The 19,172-nt window shown below is 33.1% G+C and overlaps 1 protein-coding gene across 1 annotated transcript in view; it reads left to right on the top strand.

Annotated features, from left to right (window-relative positions):
* The window catches only part of VPS13C (vacuolar protein sorting 13 homolog C), a 173,174-nt gene that overhangs the window by 147,376 nt on the left and 6,626 nt on the right, over nt 1-19,172 (top strand). Inside the window, 8 exon segments of the mRNA XM_078151183.1 lie at nt 1,954-2,035; nt 2,652-2,765; nt 3,659-3,734; nt 5,727-5,890; nt 8,486-8,531; nt 9,033-9,156; nt 10,498-10,612; nt 15,258-15,346. Coding sequence (XP_078007309.1) covers nt 1,954-2,035; nt 2,652-2,765; nt 3,659-3,734; nt 5,727-5,890; nt 8,486-8,531; nt 9,033-9,156; nt 10,498-10,612; nt 15,258-15,346 — 810 coding nt within the window.

Genomic DNA, 19,172 nt, shown 5'->3' with positions numbered 1-19,172 from the left:
ATTATTCATATATATTTTGTTTGCTCAGGTGGACTATCTCATGTCATGCCATATGGCATTATATTTCACAGTGTAATCACATGTTGCTGCATGTGGTCATAATTCTGTTGAATAGCATGCAGCATGCCGTATCACATACATCAATACATCATGTCATGTGTCACATCATGTATCATGTTGTGTGGCATATTATATCGCATGTTAAAGTATACAAAAATCTTCAAAAACTTGTTTGTGTGATATATAGACAACCCCTGCCCCCAGGAAACTTACATTCTAATATGGGGAGATGAGAATACAAGGCATATAGGCTAGAGGTGTGGAGGAGGGGATATTTTGGTTCGTAAAGTTAAGAGGCTGCTGAGTGAAGCCTTAGCAGTGTAGAATGATGCACCCTTTCTGAAAACAGTTACAGAATTGACTTGATTATGGTTCCAGAACTGAAAGTGGACTGGGCTGGGGGGGTAGGGGATGAAGGGCCTAGTTGTCAGGAATTCTGGGAATGAAATGAAGCCTGGATAAAGCTGATCCTAGTTATGGTGGGTGATTGAGACAACCACTAATGAGCAGACAGTTATTCCCCAAGGCAGGAGTTCCAGTCATGAAAGGGTTAAGGCTTTCATGGTTATTTTCTGCTTCAGAGCTGTAGTGACTGGTAGGATGTCTGGGGGTTGTTGTTGAAGTGCTTAGGAAACCTTTAAAAAATAAATACGGTTGTTGTTAATGAGAATTTCTAGAGGAATTGATTACTTCTCACTTGGATGTAGGAGGATGTAGATATTTTCTTTGCTCTGGACTTAGAAGGTAAGCAGGATTTCCAGAAGGCAAACATGAGAGAAATTTTTCAGACATGGAAGATGAAGCAGACAAATGCATAAAGACAGGAGAACAGGTGTTAATCTTACGACAGTGAATGCTGCAGTTTGGTGCTTCTTAAACTGTGGTATGCGGTCTTGACCCACAGTTTAAGAAGCCTTGTGAGAGCTAGGGCATAAAATGCATGAAAGTGAATAGTATAAAGCCCAGAAAAGATCACTTTGGAGCCAAATGAGGGAGAGAATTTGAATGTCAGGCAGAGGCGTCTGTGTTTCAGTAGAAGATATTGAAAGTTTTTGAATGAGGAAATGACATGATCATTCATTAGGATGACTATTTTGGCAGCAGTGTAAAGGAAGATTAGAGAAATAAGAGAGGATAGGTAGAAAGGACCAGTTAGGAACCAGTTAGGTGACTATTGTGGTGGTCTAAGGCCTTAATTTTCTTACTTCCTTATCTGTAAACTCCCCTTGCTCACCCAGTGAATAAGTGGTAGATGCCAGATCTCCTGTCCCCCACTTCATTGTTATTCCTACCAATTGGACATAATTTTAATTCTGTATTTCTTTAAAAAGTATGGTTATATCACTTTCTAGCAAATACAGCAACTTAAACTAGGGTCAGAGAATTTCCTGAAAGTCCTTTATAGAAGATAAGAATGGTTTGTAATTAGCAGATCAGTTGTTTTCATGTAAGTTAGCACTTACATGATTGAGTGCTTGTAAATATTTTCTTAAGAGCTTCTGCTTTCTATGAAGAAAGGGTTCCTTAAACAGAGATAAATTTTAACCTAGTTTCTCCTTAAATTATCTTAAATGCTAATTAGTATGGTTAAGATGAGATTTTCCTATAGAGTTTGGTTCAGTATCTGTTTATTAATGAAGATAAATATCCTCAGGCTATAGTGCTTCTCAGGCTGTAGATCAGATTTTATTAGTCCTAAATTTTTTATAAGAATGAAATACTAAAAAGGTAATTTGGAGAAATCCATAAATGTATACAGTGGGAAATTGTCAAATTTGTATGGCCATTCTGCAAAGCTAATTATTAAAATATTTAAGTAGTCAAGATTCCAGTTGTATTTAAATTAAGTATCAGTTACTAAGAATGACAGTTTCTCTGTGTACTTTTTTTCAGACTTGCATACTATGAGGTTCAGTATCAGTTCTACAAGAGAGATCAGCTCATGTGGAGTGTTGTCAGGCACTACAGTGAACAGGTAATTTCTGACTCAAGAGAACAGCAAATGTACCCATTTTCATTTGTCCTGTAGGCCAGGTGACTACCTAATTATTTACTTGGTACTTTGCTTGAATAATAAATTACTCATGTAATTTTTTTTTCAATAAAATGTTACTTCAGGATATTTGTTTTGTTGTAGTTAGAAGTTGGGTACCCCTCAGGCTCTGAAGGCTCTTGGGAATCAAAGAGTAAAGCCTCCTGGGAATAGTTTGAACCTGAAAAGAATCTAGCCCCATAAGTTATATGAGGGGAATCCTATAACTCAATACCAAAAAAAAGACTGAAGCATACGTAGAGTATTCTGGTCTTAAGTTTGTGCTCAGGAATACATATTAACTACTTAGAGCTTCTTGGGTACTATTTCTGTACTGTATGCAACATTTGTTATGTACTATATGTAACATACTGTATGTTTCATTTACTTGTGGTACTGCCATTCTACTTCTTCTTTGCTCTGATTTGCAAATATCGCCCATCTTACTTTTCCATTCAACTGAAATATTTGGCTTACCTACTACTGTTGTTTTTAAAAGTGTGTAACATGAACAAATAACTGCATGGTCCATATTGACTCTTTTTTTTTTATTCTTTAGTTTTTGAAACAGATGTATGTCCTTGTATTGGGCTTAGATGTACTTGGAAATCCATTTGGATTAATTAGAGGTCTGTCTGAAGGTGTTGAAGCACTCTTCTATGAACCTTTTCAGGTATTTCATTCTATTTGTTTTGACCCCAGGCATAGTAAAATTGAGTTTCTACTTTACCTTTTTCTCAAACCAAAATAGGACTTTTAAGTTTGACTGAATTAATGAAGCACTCAAAGGGTTAATTTATTTTGACAGGTTTAAATTTCCTTTCAGCATTACCTGGGCTCTTTAAAGGAGCTAGTAGTACATACCTTTAGGGTAGGTATTCTTAACTCCTTTTGTGATATGCTTCTCTTTGTCAGTGTGGTGAAATCTATGTATCTCCTCCAGGATTAAGGTTTTGAAATGTATGAAATAAAAAACATAGAATTAGAAAGGAATCTAGTGATATTGAAATACAGTTGTCAAACTATTAAAACACCGAGTTCATGTGAATGAACTGTAGGCTAAGAACCCCTTTCTAAGGATTGTAAGCAAGCATAGAATTAGAGAAGATTAATTGGAAAAAATGAGTTTCTGACATGTCAGATTTGAGTTCACCCTCTGAGTCTTGATGTCAGCACTGTGTTGCCTCGGTATTGAAAAGTCTAACTTCAAATGGCTGTTTCAGGCAAGAACTGTATCTCCAGGGCTTTCTTCCTTGGGCTGTGCTTAAAGTATGTGATGTTAAAGCCTTTGACTCTGTTGTTTGACATTTTTAGTTCTTTCACAGAATTTGACAAAATTCTTTTAGAGATAAGGATGGCACAACTATAACATACACTCAGTAGATTTACTTCTATGAGCGGAAATATAGGTGAGAAGAATGTTAAAACATAGCATTAGATGGAATTTTCAAGATTTTTTTTGAAGGTTATCTCTGGAAAAATATGTATGTTTTTATTAGTCCTAAAAGTATGAATAGAGGCTGTTTAATCAAAGCGTGAGACATTAAAATTTAATTTTTTAATCAGGGAGCTGTTCAAGGCCCTGAAGAATTTGCTGAGGGGTTAGTAATTGGAGTAAGAAGTCTCTTTGGACATACTGTAGGTATGTGTCATTTCATTTATTCATTATAGTCACTAAATGATATTTTATGATAAATTTTTCATATTTAATCAAACTGAGGTCTCTTTTCTACTAGCATCTCTTGGTAAAAAATACTTATCCTCTTGCCTTTACCTGAAAGATAATTTTAAGATAGCAGTGGTTCTTCCTATCACTCAGCTGTCCTGAGTTGACCAGCAAGATAGTCAAATAGTTGCTTAATATAAACTTTTCTAAATCAAACCTCAAAATAAGTGAATTATATTAATTAACTAAATTAATTTATGCAAAGTGACTTTTAAACCTTAAAGCACTACATAAATGCTAGCTTTTAGTAGTAATTTTACTGTTATCATGATTATGATTATTATCTACCAGGAATAAAGTAATTTCAGCTGAATCAACAAGATAATCAGATATAACACCTTATGCAAAGTTAAAAATCTGTTAATAAATACTTAGAGCTTTCATCCATCATTCCTACCCCCAACCAACTCCAAGCTCCTATCTCATGGCAGTGACCTTGCCCAGGCATGCTCAGCCTTTCAGGAAATGACAGACACTGGTTTTGCCCAGACACTTGAAGGAAAGTGGGGAGAGAAGAAGAAGAACATAGAACTAAAGGTCCTTGAGGGCAGGGACTGTTTCTTGTTGAGTCAGGGTGAGGAGAGCCTTTTGGGATAAATGAGCATCATACATAACAGGATAAGAGCTTAATTATGCTTTTTAAGTGTGAATTGAATAAACAGTTTGATAAAAACCAAAGAATGGCAGAATAGATAAGAAAACTATATCTAACAATCTGTTATACACAGTAAATAAATGTAAAAAAATAAAACCAGGAGTTCATGGGGATGACAAAGAAAATCTACAACTGAGCCAAACTGTTGGAGAATTTTGAGCTGAAAGAACTATGGCATCTTCTGAATGGAATCATTAAAAAAAAATGCCTGTTGTCAGTGTCACATGGTACTTTAATTAAAAAAAAAGAAGAAATATTACAAGGCCAGAGAAATTATAAGTGAAAGTTAAAAAGCAGAAATACTAAACATGTTCTTTGTACATCTAACCGTGTACAAATCATGACAGTAAAAATTAATAACTAATAGGGTAAACAAGCAAAAGACACATGCATAATTGGGGACAGTGATGACATCCTGAATAATAAATGGGTTAAAGAACAAAGCAACAGCTAAAAACTTTATTCAAGAATGGTAAAGATAGATAAACTATGGAAATTTCTAGGGTGTAGCTAAAATAATTTTCAGAGGAAAAATATCTGATGGTACATATTACAAAAAATTAAATATGAAATTTAAAAAAATCAGAAAGTAAATCTAAAATAAGGCTAATAGAAATCTTGAAAATTAGAGGAGATGGCAGCTAGGTAGCACAATGGATAGAGCACCAGCCCTAAAGTCAGGAGGACCTGAGTTCAAATCCGGCCTCAGACCAAACACTTGACACTTACTAGCTGTGTGACCCTGGGCAAGTCACTTAACCCTAATTGCCTAATAAATGAATAAATAAATAAGGATTAGAGGAGAAAATAGATAAAATGAAAGATAAAAAACTATAGAATAATCAAAACTAAAATCTGTTTTTTTGAAGATTAACAAAATGGATAAATTTTTAGCTAAAATGATTAAAAAAGAACAGGACAAAAATAAAATTACCAAAACAAAGATGAACAAAATGAAATCGCAACAGAGAAGAAATAAAAAAAATTATCAGTAACTATGTTGCACAGTTATATGCCAGAAAAACTGAGAATTTAAAAATAATGAGGATTATCTGCAAAAAATATTTTAGATTATTTTTCTTCCTAATAAATTCCAAATGGATTAATTAATTTTGCATATTGCTAAATATGAAATAATTACATTTTCATATTAGATATCATATATTACCATGTAAGGAACTATGACTTCTTTTGTGTGTGTGATTCAAAAAAAAAAACAAAACCAAAACAACTTTTCATTATGTTTATGCTAGGAGGAGCAGCAGGAGTTGTGTCCCGAATAACAGGTTCTGTTGGGAAAGGTTTGGCTGCAATTACAATGGACAAGGAATATCAGCAAAAACGACGAGAAGAGATGGGCCGTCAGCCCAAAGATTTTGGAGACAGCTTGGCCAAAGGAGGAAAGGGCTTCCTGAGGGTATTATTTTCATTTTGGATCAATATTGAACTTGCTTCATGATAGTTATTTAATAATGTGACGACAACAGGAGACATCTACATTTTGTGTATGTGTTAATAAATTAAACTAGAGTTTGTGTTGGGAAATGATGAGGCTGAACTTGCCACAGTACTTGTATTGTATACTCTACCTTTGTTAGTTGCTTTTTTCTCTCAGTGAGGACTGGGTGTTTATATCCTTTAACCAGGCTTTGCTAAAATAATTAAATTTTAGAGTCAAGGCTGAGTGCATAGCCATAACCAGTATACTTTTTGCTTTATTTTTAGTTCATGTTTCATTGATTCACTTAGGTTCAGACTAAGTGTGTGGTTTGTAACAATTTTACTTTAACAGTTTTTATAGAGTGGAAGGACTTCATGAAAACCAAGTTTATTTTCAGTTGATGCATGAAATTGTATTGATGGGGAAGGGCTAGGTATAGAATCACATAAAGCCTGGGGTTTATATAACAGCTTTGATGTTTGCTGGTTTGATCTTGGGCCAGTCATGTGCCCCCTCTAATCCTCACTTTCTTCTCTGTAAAATGGGAATGTTATAATATTCATAGTTTTTTTTTTATGAGAAGCAAGCACTTACAGCACTTTGTAAACTTTGGTGTAACTCAGATGTCAGCTGTGGTGACTGAAGCACTAGCACAGAAGTGAGCGATTACGCTTATTAGGGTTGGTTCCAAAGTACAGAATTAGGACTACTGTTGCAGCTCAAGATGAGGGAAATATTTTAACTTTTACATCTGTCCCCAAATAGATAAGGCTGCTTCAGAAATTAATGAGTGATTTCAGCTCTTTTCACTAAATCATTATATTTAGATGACAGTGCTGTGGCAGATACAATTGTGATGATGATGGTGGTGGTGATTTCATGTCTGGCAGTTGTCACTCTTCATGATACTACCACATACTAAATAGAAAAGAAATAGTGATCAAGTGGATAGTAAGTAGTCTGTCTTTTGCAAACATAAAACCCATACAAAGACGAGCTCCAAATAGGTATATATCTTAGATAGAAAAGGTCACATCATGTACAAATTGGAGAAACAGGCAAAAATTACCTATTAGTTCTATGAATAAGAGAAAAGTCAATTATCAAATAAGGATTAGAGAGGATCACAGAAGGTAAAATTGATAATTTAATTACATAAAATGAAAAAGTTTTTACATAAGCAAATATAATAAAGCTAAGGTAAAAAGAGAAACAACTGGGAAAATCTTTGCAGCAAATGTTTCTGATAAAGGTCTCCTTTTCAAAAGATATAAGGGAACTGATTCAAATTCATAAGACAAAACCATTCCCCAGTTGATAAATAGTCTAAGGATATGAACAGACAATTCTCAAGGAAAGAAACTCAGACTATCTATAGCTACATGAGAAAAAACTCCAAATCACTAATTGGAGAAATGCAAATTAAAGCAATTCTGAGATTCTATCTCATACTCCTCAGAGTGGCAAAGAGGACAAAAAAAGAAAAATAAACATTGGAGGGTCTGTGAGAAAATATTGGTAGACTCGCGAATGATTGCAACTATTCTGGAAGGTAATTTGGAATTACATACAAACGTTACTAAGGAGTACGTGCCATTTGACCCTAGGCCTATCCCCAAAAGAGACCAAGAAAGAAAAAAAAATTCTTTTGCACAAAAATATTTATAGAAACTCTTTTTATGGTGAGAAAGAACCCTGAAAAGTAAGGGGATGTTTATCAGTTGAGGCATGGCTAAATAAGCTGTGGTATATGAATGTGATGAAGTACTTTTATGCTGTGAAAAATGAGGAAAATAGATATCAAAAAGACATAGAAAGACTTATGTGAATTGATGTAGAATGACATAAGTAGAACTGGTACAGTTTATAGTATTGTATTGTATTATGAAAAGAGAATTGTTTTGAAGACTTTCCTAACCTAATGAAGAATGAAATGAGTAAAACCAGGAGAGTAGTTTAGACAATGACAATACTATAAAAACAACTTGGAAAGCTATAAGAATTATAATTAGTACAGTGGCCATTCATGATTCCAGAGGACTAGTTCCAAAGCATGATGACACATAATTATTATGGAGAAGTGATGGATTTAAGGTTCAAAATGACAAACATGCACATATCATATGTTATATATAATATATAATATAGTCACAGTCATTAGGGTATTTGTTTTGCTTGATATAAGAAATTTATTTTTTCTCTTGTTTTCAATGGAAAGCAGTATGGAGTAAAAATAGATTTGTTAATTTTTTATAAAAATAGAGAGATGGAGGGTGCAGTAGATATGAAATGGTGCATGTACTTTCAGACAAGATTGCTGTGTTATTAGTTTTACTTAACTGTTTTACTTTATTATGAGACCTCTCACAAAGTTTGATATTAGACATTAAATGTCAAAGATCTTATTTTTATGAGGAATATACTCTGTAACACCAAGTAACTGTCTTTAAATGTTAGCAGTTATATCCAAATAATATCCGTTAATAAAATGTATACTTAAAAATGAATTTAATATGGCGGGAGAGACCTCTAGTGGTCATTTAAAGTTAAGACAACTGATTTCTCTTTCAGGGAGTTGTAGGTGGTGTGACTGGAATAATTACCAAGCCTGTGGAAGGTAGGATGAAAATGTTTCTTTAATGAACCATGTTTCAAAACACCTTTGTGTGCTATGAGCAAAACAAATTTCACTTAGACATGATCTGGATTGAATTGACTGAACACTAGTCCCAAACTGAGAATATTTTGAATATTATTCTCATGCCATGAGCTAGAAATTCTGTGAGCACACATGTAGTTGATTCTAATTATATGTTTTGTTACTACTTCAGTTACTGAAATAAGTATGATAATGCATAGGATTTTGATAATTCTCTTCCTCTGGCTCATCTATTCCTATTTCTGGGGGGTCTTCTTACACTTTAAACTCTAAGCTGGACTCTTAGATTGAATAATGCAACTAAATTTATATCTCAGAAAGGTCATTTCTAAAAGTTTGCTTTACTAATCAGTTCATTATTTTATTCTGCATTTTGTGGTACAGAGTTGTGTTTTATTTTTTAACTAGTCAAGAACTCAGTAATTCAAATGGATCTTATTATCTTCTGTTTATCTGAAGGAGCCAAAAAGGAAGGAGCAGCTGGATTCTTTAAAGGAATTGGAAAAGGGCTTGTAGGTGCTGTTGCTCGTCCAACTGGTGGCATCATTGATATGGCCAGCAGTACCTTCCAAGGAATTCAGAGGTAAAAAAAAATGTTTTCAAGGAGAATGTGATTCTTAATAAGGTTTTTAAAATGACCGATTGTACGTAATTATATGAACAAAGGTCATGTAGACCAAAAAACTTACTTTATATGGGCTTATGTGTTTAAAAATGAAGCAGAGAAGACTGAAGCAATGAACCACTTCTTTTTTTCAGATGTGTAGTTATTAGCCAGTAGGGATACAGATAAATAAAGCCCTGAATTTACCAGTATCCAGTTTACCAGCATATAGAAAACTTTAGCTTTTATAACACGTAACTAAACATATTAACAAACACGATTTTTATACTGATATTTGAACATTTTAATATGTGTGAGAAAATGCAGATTAAAACTGTGATAGTACTTTTGGTGGAGGTGCTGGCTGGACTTCTGATTTCATCAGTGTAGGGAACTCTTTCATAAGGAAAATCTTTTTACCAGTGCAGGTCTGGTTGATTTTGCAACCTACAGTCTTAGAGTTAACCCGAGCACTGAGCGTTGGGTAATATGCCCAGGGTTACCCAGGTAGCAGGTGTCAAAGGACTTGAATCCACATCTTCCAACTACAAGTCCAGCTGTCCGTTCACTATGCCACACTACCTATCATGGTAGTTCATAAAGGTAGAATAGTGTTACAATAACTTATCTGTTCTGTTTCTTTGCAGTAACAGATTTTAGTACACCATTCTGAGTTCAGAGTGAGGTATTTTAGGTACTTTTGATTTATTTTTATCGTGGTAATTAAAGGGGAACCACCAAGTTTTGTTATAGCCGGTAGCAATACAAACTAAATGAAAAATTCAATAAAAATAATCTTTTAGGAGAGAATATTTGTAATGCTCAGTAACTAGTTCATGTGTTTTGTTTTTTTCTTCTGTATTGTTTCTGGAATGATATTTTTATTGGTCTATTGGAAGTACATGATTTTCAAGTTTTTTTTTTTAATATGCTAGAATCTCTATATATTCTTTATTCTGTCCTTTCTGGTCATCTTCTCTGTCATACTTTGTTCATTCCCTTTTAAAGCTGCTGTTATCTTTTCATTTAATTTCTAAAGACTGTTGAGGTTGAGATTAGAGTAGGATATTAATCAGCTCTGTAGGATCATTGAATCATAGGTTTAGAGCTGAAAGAGGCCATTGAGTCCATCCCCATCGTGGGACAGCTGAGCCAGAGAGTCAGTCAGTCAGCAAGCATTTTCTAAGTGCTTATTAGGCATCAGGCAGTGTGACTTGCCCAGGTCGCAGAGCTAGTGTCTGTGGGATATGAATGTTAGTCTCTCAGGCTCCAAATTCATTACACCAAATTTGTTTTATTATTGCTTCTTTGTTCATATAGGGCAGCAGAATCAACTGAAGATGTGTGTAGTCTCCGCCCTCCTCGCCTGATCCATGAAGATGGGATCATAAGACCATATGACAGAAGTGAATCTGAGGGTCATGATTTATTTGAGGTAATTGTTATGCTTTTTGGTCATGCAGAAGTTATGTTTATATTTTTAGATTTCAAGAAAGTTTTGTGTTGTACCACACACATTCTTTGCGTTGTCCTTGTAGTTGCCCCCTGATTATTGGATTTCTTTGGGGATTGATTTCACACAACACTATGAATGGGAGGTATAGGTAGTTGTCTACTTGGAAAAACGCAACTTGGACAGGGAAAAATAGGAGTATTGAATGAAGCCTCGAGATAGGAAACACGTTTAGGGTGGGCAGGCTATTTAGTTACTGAGTGTTCATGTGTGTTTCATGCTTTTTAGGTATTATATTCTTATACTTTACCTGGGCATTTTAGATTTCACAGCTTTTCTTTATAGCAAAATGATTTGGATTTTTTATATAAATATAAATTCACTCAGGTAGGATGATATAGATGAAAGATAATATAACATAAAAATTTTTTGATCCTTAGAACATATTTTAAACTATTTTTCTGACTTTCAAGCTTTGTCTTTATTATGTGTTAAGTATGACTGTCTTGCAATCTACCCTTTTCCTCTCCCCCAAAATAGGAGAAATTGATTGCTAACAATTTTGTCCTCAAAATAAAGTGAATCTGTAATGTTATTAGCCTTTAGTTTTTTTTTATTGTTACTGTGCTTTTATTTTTTTGCATGCTTCTAACTTTATTTTCTATCTTTCTTTTTTCTGCCTACACAGCAAGAACTGGAAATAGAGGAGTAAATATTTCCCATACTACTACTTGGTCTCATCCTTTAAAAATACTGTGGTATTAATTTCCTGCCTTTGGAGTATTTAGATTGAGGGTCAATTTCAATGAAATGTTCTTTAGACCCTTAATTTTTGTTGAGGTTTTAAATATAAGTCAAGAGGCATTTATGCACCAAATCCAAAATGTTTGCACTCCTGGTATTCCTTTGTTATGAATGGCAACACTAAGAAATGGTTTTGAAATGCAGAATGATGCAGTAAAATAATTCATATTTAATTAGGTAGAGAAAAGCCTTATTGAGGTTCCAAAATGACGTGCTTTTGCTTTTCAAGTTTAGAATTTTCAGCTTTTCTAATACTCTAATGCTTCAGTATAGAAAATACAAATCACTAGAATCATTATTTTGTTTCTTTTAACTCTGAGGTCCTAACACTTTCATTACACAGCTTTTATTTCCCAGAATGCCCTAGGTTTTGTTGAGCTATAGGTATGTCATCTTGGGCACCTGTTTTGATAATGACCAACTGGTGAATTACAGATCAGTTTGTACTGAGGATTTAAAACAGTTAGCTAAGAGATAGAGTAAACATTGATCTAGTCACATTCTGCCTTGTTTACTTCACAGTGGTCCTTTTTATAAATGTAAATAAATATCTCTTCGCCTTTTTTGCACAGAAGCTTTTTCAAAATGGACTCAATTTGGCACAGAATATTTATCTCAGAATCATTGGTTTTGACTACCATAACGGCAACATAATATTCCACTTAAGTAAATTATTTAAGTAGCACCTCTATATACACAATTATCTATGTTTTACAAACCAACCATGAGCTTTTAAGACCTGTTTAATTTTAGAGAAATTTATTCTCTTGCCTCACATGCAACTGCTAATAATTTATGAAATAATATACCTCTATGAAAATTAACATCCAAGAATCAGGGAAATCTGGTGGTATTTTTCCTAACATTCATCTGATATGATCTAGTCCAATATATGATTTTTGTTAGAGGAGAAGTTGTTGGCTTTGAGCCACGTAGAGTTGCTGTAATGCTGCAATTTTCTAAATACAATGTCACTCTCCAGAAAATGAGACAGTGTCTCCTCCAGCCTCTATGGTGTTTTCCCACGTTAAAAAATTAGACTGAAATTTTAAATGAACATTGATATGAAATGTGGTACTTCTCTGTAGGATGAGTATTGGGATCTCAAATCTTGACTTGGATTATGTGTTTTTTAAAAGATTGTTACCCAGAGAGGAAATAAAAGGCTCTTTTAGATGCTTAGGGCTTGGGAAACAGCTCTGTATATGTATATTCATATAGTTTTCTATGAAAATGATGGATGCAAATTAGAGCTGTAGTCTAAAATCATCCATAAATTGCCCATTTTAAGGTAAAATGAATGTTTTCTTTTCTAAGGTGTTCTGAGATTTTAATGGAACTTAACTTTAGAAGTTCCTTTACCTATATGTGTTTTACCATAATGTTTATTTAATACTTTAAGTAATCTTTATATTAATACATATTATCCAGTGTTTCCCTTCTTTATGTGAGTGATAATAACTATATAATTCAGAGGCATTTTTTTAAGTTCTAGGTAAATAAATATGTATTCCTAATTGATTATCAGTGGGCTTGTTACTTTTATTAATTAATAATACTGCTGTTATTCTAAAGCCTAGAATACTACAAGGTCCTTTATATAATGTAAACAGAAAGAGGACTTGATAACTTCATAATATGGTTGTTCAAGTTTGTGCTGTAGGGAAACTAGAATTTTCTCCCTTGTTCATACTATAATAGTCAGTCAAGTGGCAAGTATTTATAGAGTGCCTACCTATATATCCTAAGCTGTAGTAAGCACTGAAGGGGATACAAAAGAAGTACTGCACATGATCTCTGCCCTCAGGGAATTTATGGTATATTATGCACGCGTGCGCGCGCACGCACACACACACACACACATACATATAACATAAACATAACATGAATGAAACAACTAAAGTACAAATAAGTTCTTAACAGTATGGTACTAACCATAAGTTCAGTAGGTAAGCTACTAGCCATTTATTAGATATTTCTCATGATTTTCATGTTTTTTTTTCTTCGCAATATTATTTTTGCTTAGTGTGAATGATTGTGGATTTTCTCACATTGATGGGTGTTAAATCTTGTTACATATTTTAATCCAATTTGAATAGGACAAATTCCTCCAAACTACTCTCTACCCTCCTGGAATGGAAGTAAGACAAGTTCTGGATATTATTATTTTAGCAGTTGATCTAGTCTCTAACTCACTAGCTATTCATGGACAACATGCCTAAATAACTTCATTTGAAATATCTAAATGCTGTAGTTTTTTTTTTTGGTTGAATTTCCTTTTTCACTTAACAGCCAAATAATTTCTTTCTCTCATCTTTCCTCTCTCCTTCCCCTTTACTTGAAAAGAAAAAAGGAAAGCAAAAACCACTTGTAATAAACATATATAATCAAGCAATAAATTCTCACATTGACTTGTGGAATTTATTAAAACAAAAAAAAACCTGCTTTCTGTTTTGAATACAATGTCACATACTTCAAAATTATACTTAAAAGTTTCTTGTTAAGCTAAACTATCAATGTAAAAGTTGGACCAGTAAGCGAATATTTACATATACAAGTTAGAAAATGGTCAGAATTTAATACACATTTTGATTTGAATGTAACATATTAAATTTGTATTTCAAAGCTGAAATTCAAACCTAGATAATTGCAATAACTTCTCTAGTTAGAAAAATTAGCACAAATATAAAATGATTTTATCCAAGAGTTGGTATTCAAGTAAATTCCTTATATAGACTATTGATCTGACAATTCTACCCCGATTTGAGACCCATTCTGAGAAATAAGACTTCACTTTCTCTCTGAAAATGGATCTCCCTCTTTCCTGGCTGGAGTTTTGGATTGCCTAAGGATGAGCTTGGACCAGGCATCTGAAGAATTGAAATTTAGAAAATGACATAAGAACAGAATAATTTTGCTGCGTGTTTATATAGTGTTTCTATGATATTTAACTTGTGCTACTTGTGTACAAATTGTTAAACTGTTATTTGCTAGTTAACTACGAATTCTGTGTATTTTGAAATCAATTACCTCATGTTATTTTCATAATACACGTACAAATACTGATTAATAACCTCAGTGATAACTTGATTATTGAAATGCCCAGTTTGTCAGTTTTAATGTGACTGTGCACATACTATATGTAACATTGACCTTGAAAGAGTCTAGAAGAATATGTTTCTAGTGTATTTATTATTTATATTTGGATTATCTTATGTTTATATTTGTTTTTAGCAAAAATTAATGGTAACTGTTTTAAAATGTTAGAAATTCTATGTTCTCATTAATATTGTTATTGTACTTTTTATCTGAAATAAAACTTAATAGGTGAATATAATCCTGCCTATGTATAATCTACAAATGTATCTGTTATTATATAGTTATATTAAATTAATAATATATGTTGCCTTTTTTGCATTACAGGGGGAAAACAGCCCCCTATACAGCCATTGCCTTGTTTGTAAATATAATGTTGTAATGCTGCCTTTTCACATGTTTGATATTATATAATTTGGGTTTAATTAACCCTTTAAAAACAGTTTTATCATTTGTTAAAGCTGAACAAAATGTATTTAATTGAAATAGTGCTAATAAACCTTTAGTAATATTTATTTGTATAGGCAATAAGGAAAATTGATTGGAGAAGAACATGAGAGGAATTTTTTTCTAGCTTCCTATACCAATATTAGAAATTTAGATTCCATTTGTAGGAATCGATATTTCAAATCTAGAACTCTCACTGTAATCAGTGAATCTGCTTTCCAGTATTGGAGATGACTACAAATATGTGATTCTAGTGTTTGAGTCTTTTTTTCTTTTTCAGAATCACATAAAAAAGCTGGATGGTGAAACCTATCAGTACCACTGTGCCATTCCTGGATGGAAAAATGCAAATCTTGTGGTTACAAATAGGTAAATTACGTGGCATTTTTCTAATGAAACTTAACATGTATATAAAAAGGAAAATTTTGGGAGGATAACTAGTGAACTTTAAAATTTAAATAGAATTTAAATAAATTAAAATATAAATAAATCAATAATTTAATAAATTAAAATATTGAACAGTAATTTAGATTCAAGTTAAATTAATAATTGATTGATTGATTTAATCAATAATTGTCACCTTTAGAGATCATTTAATCCAACCTCATAATTTTACTGAAAAAGAAACTGAAGTTTAGACAAATTGAATGATTTATCCAAGGTATCACAACTAATCAGTAGAACTGGTTCTTAAACTTAGGTCTCTTAACTTTCAGCATTCATAAAGAGAGTGGTAATAATATCACATTTAAATGTAAAGTTATATTTAGAGTACCTGGTGTTCTCTTTTACAGGCTAGTTCTGTTTCTATTTATTTGTGCCTTAGAGTCTATTGAATCTTTGTGAGACAGATTTCCATTTTTCTGAAATAAATGCACAGAAATATTCCTTTTTTTCTCCTAGGGATTAATCCCAGTATCCAACTTTGGAGGATTCTTTCTAAACAATGTATTTCAAGTTTTCTAGATAACATAGTTCTATAGGCTCAAAGTAGAGAATGGGTGTGGAAGGCAAAATTTGCATTAAATTACAGCTACCACTTTTGATGAATGCTTGGTGAGAATTTCTAAACTTACCAGCTTTTTCTTAGGTTCATTTTGTCCCGCAGTCCTTTAGTGATTCTTGCGTTCTTCTGTATTTGTACCATTGAAAGTTCACATCAAGCATTACTTCCTACACAAGGCATTTCTTGAGCTCCCCAGTTGTTACATGCCTTCTAACCCCTAGAATTACTTTGTAGTTCCTTTCTATTTGTTTTTCTGTGTCTATGTTATTTCTCTCTATTGGAAGTAAGCTCCTTGAGGGCAGGGACTTTTCATTTTTTTCTTTCTATCAAAGTACAACTCCTGGAACATACAATATGCCTTTAATGAATGACCATTTAATTGAATTGAATTGATGAATACCTTGACATATTCTCCTTACTGGGTTGAAAAATTAATAGAAATCATCATTTTCTTTGAAATTAAGGCTTCAAAGGAATTTCCTACTTTATACATTTTTATTTTTTATTTGTATTTTTTGTTTAAAAAACAAAACCTTCAAATAAAAAAGATCCACATTAATTGTAAAGTCTATTATTTAGACTAGTTTTTAAAAAGTGTATAAACTAACAAGATAACAAAAACATTTTGTTTGTTACTTTGCTCCTTTTAAAACATCATCTCCTTTTCTGTTTATGGAATTATAGTCAGCATACATATTAGTTTTATTCTGCTTTTTTTAAAAGTCTGAATTCCTATATGTCTTTCCATATTTCTTTATCTTTAAATAGATTATAGCTAGTATTCATAAAGCACTTTATAGTGTGTGAAGCATTTTTACAAGTTACCTCATTCTATCCTCGTACAACGACCCCATTAGGTCTGTGCTGTTATTGTCCTCATTTTTACAGCTGAGAAGACCGAGGCACAAAGAGATGAAGTAACTTACCTACAGTACACACCACCTGCCTGCCTATGATCTACTTTATATATATAATTTCATATGGCACAATGTTCCGTTATGTTTCTATGCCACAACCAGCATGGGTATCACCTTTTTTTCTCCCACTAATTCTCTTGATATTCTTGACCTTTTGTTTTTCCAGATGAATTTTGTTTTTGTTTCTTCTAGCTCTATAAAATAATTCTTTGGTAGTTTGATTGGTATGACACAGAATACGTAAGTTACTTCAGGTAGAATTGTCCTTTTTATTGTATTGGCTCAGCCTACTCATGAGTAATTAATATTTTTCCACTTTATTTGTATGAAAAGTGTTTTGTAATTGTGTTCATACAGCTCCTGGGTGTGACCTGGTACGTAGACTCCCAAGTGTTTTATATTGTCTGCAGTTATTTTAAATGGAATTTCAGTTTCTCTTTTTGCTGGGTTTTGTTGGTAATATATATAGAAATGCTGATGATTTGTGTGGGTTTATTTTATATTCTGCAACTTTGCTAAAGTTGTTCATTGTTTCAACTAGTTTTTTTGGTTGATTCTCTAAGATGCCATCATATCATCTGGAGAGAATGATGGTTTTATTTCCTCGTTGCCTTTATTATTCCTTCAATTTGTTTTTCTTTTCTTATTGCTAGAGCTAGCGTCTGTAGTGTAATGTTGAATAATAGTGGTGACAATGGCCATCCTTTCACCCTTTATCTTACTGAGTAGGCTACTAGTTTATTTCTATTATAGATGAAGCTTGCTCTGGGTTTTAGATGGATATTGCCTATCATTTTAAAAGAGTGGCACAGTGGACATGGTACCCAGCATGAAGTCAGGAAGATCTGAGTCAGGAAGTTCAAACTGAGTTCAAATCCAGCCTCAGACACTTACTAGCTGTGTGACCCTGGGCAACTCGATTTTTCCCTCGGTTTTCTCATCTGTAAAATGAGCTGGAGAAGGGAGTGGCACACCATTTCAGTATCTTTGCCAAGAAAACTCCAAATGGGATCACGAAGAGTCAGACGTGACTGAAATGACTAAACAGCAATAAAAATCATTTTAAGAAAAGCTCATTAATTCCTAGTTTATAGTTTTAAAAATTACATTCATTTTTTTTAATTTTGAGTTCCACATTCTCTCCTTTTCTCTGGTTCCCTCTCAGCTTATTGAGAAGACAATAAATACGATACCCATTATATATGTGATGTAATGGAAGACATTCCCATGTTAGCCATTTTGAAAGAAAAATAAGGGAAGTGAAAAAATATGCATGTCTGCATGCAGAGTTCATCAGTTCTCTGTCTTGAGGTGGATGACATTCTTCATCATGAGTCTTTTGGAGCTGTCATAGATCATTATATTGATTAGAGTAGCTAAATCTTTTGCAGTTGATCATCATTACAATATTGTTGTTACTGTGTACAATGTTATTTTGGTTCTGCTCACTTCACTTGTCTCTTCAGGTTTTTATGGAACCATTCTGCTCATTATTTCTTTTAGCACAATAATATTCCATCACAATCACATACCACAACTTGGTCAGCCATTTCCCAACTGATGAGAATCCCCTCTGTTTCCAATTCTTTGCAGGCACAAAAAGAGCTACTCTAAATTTTAATTTTTAAAACATGAGTCCTTTCTCTTTTTCTTTGATCTCTGTGGGATATGGACTTAGTAGTGGTATTGCTGAGTTAAAGGGTATGCATAGTTTTATAGCGCTTTGGGCATAGTTCCAAATTGTTCTCCAGATTGGTTGGACCAATTTAAAACTCCACCAGCAGTGCATTATTATACCTGTTTTTCCACAATGCCTCTGGTGTATCATTTCCCTTTTCTGTCATGTTAGCTTTCTGATAGGTGTGAGGTGGTGCCTCAGAGTTGTTTTAATTTTTCTCTGCATTTAATTTGCATTTTTCTAATTTAATGTAATTGCATGTCTGTAATTATTAATGACTTAAGACATTTTTTCATATAATTATTGATAGCTTTGATTTCTTTTTTTTGAAAACTGCCCAATCGTATACTTTGACCATTTATCAGTTAGGGAATGGCTCCTATTTTTGTAAATTTGTTTTAGTTCCCTATATATTTGAAAAATGATGCCTTTTTTATCATGGAAACTTGCAGAAAATTCCCTTTCCCTTCCCTCCCCTCCTCTTCTGCCCCCCCCCCACACCCCGGTTCCTGCTTTCCTTCTAATTTTGGCTGCATTGGTTTTGTTTGTACAAAGACTTTTTAATTTAATGTAATCAAAATTATTTATTATACC

Source organism: Phascolarctos cinereus, unplaced genomic scaffold (genome assembly GCF_003287225.1).
Source record: "Phascolarctos cinereus isolate Bilbo 61053 unplaced genomic scaffold, phaCin_HiC Scaffold_3;HRSCAF=262, whole genome shotgun sequence".
Taxonomy (NCBI): Eukaryota; Metazoa; Chordata; class Mammalia; order Diprotodontia; family Phascolarctidae; genus Phascolarctos; species Phascolarctos cinereus.
Note: the sequence above shows the minus strand (reverse complement) of the source record. Positions and strands in the feature narration are given on the sequence as shown.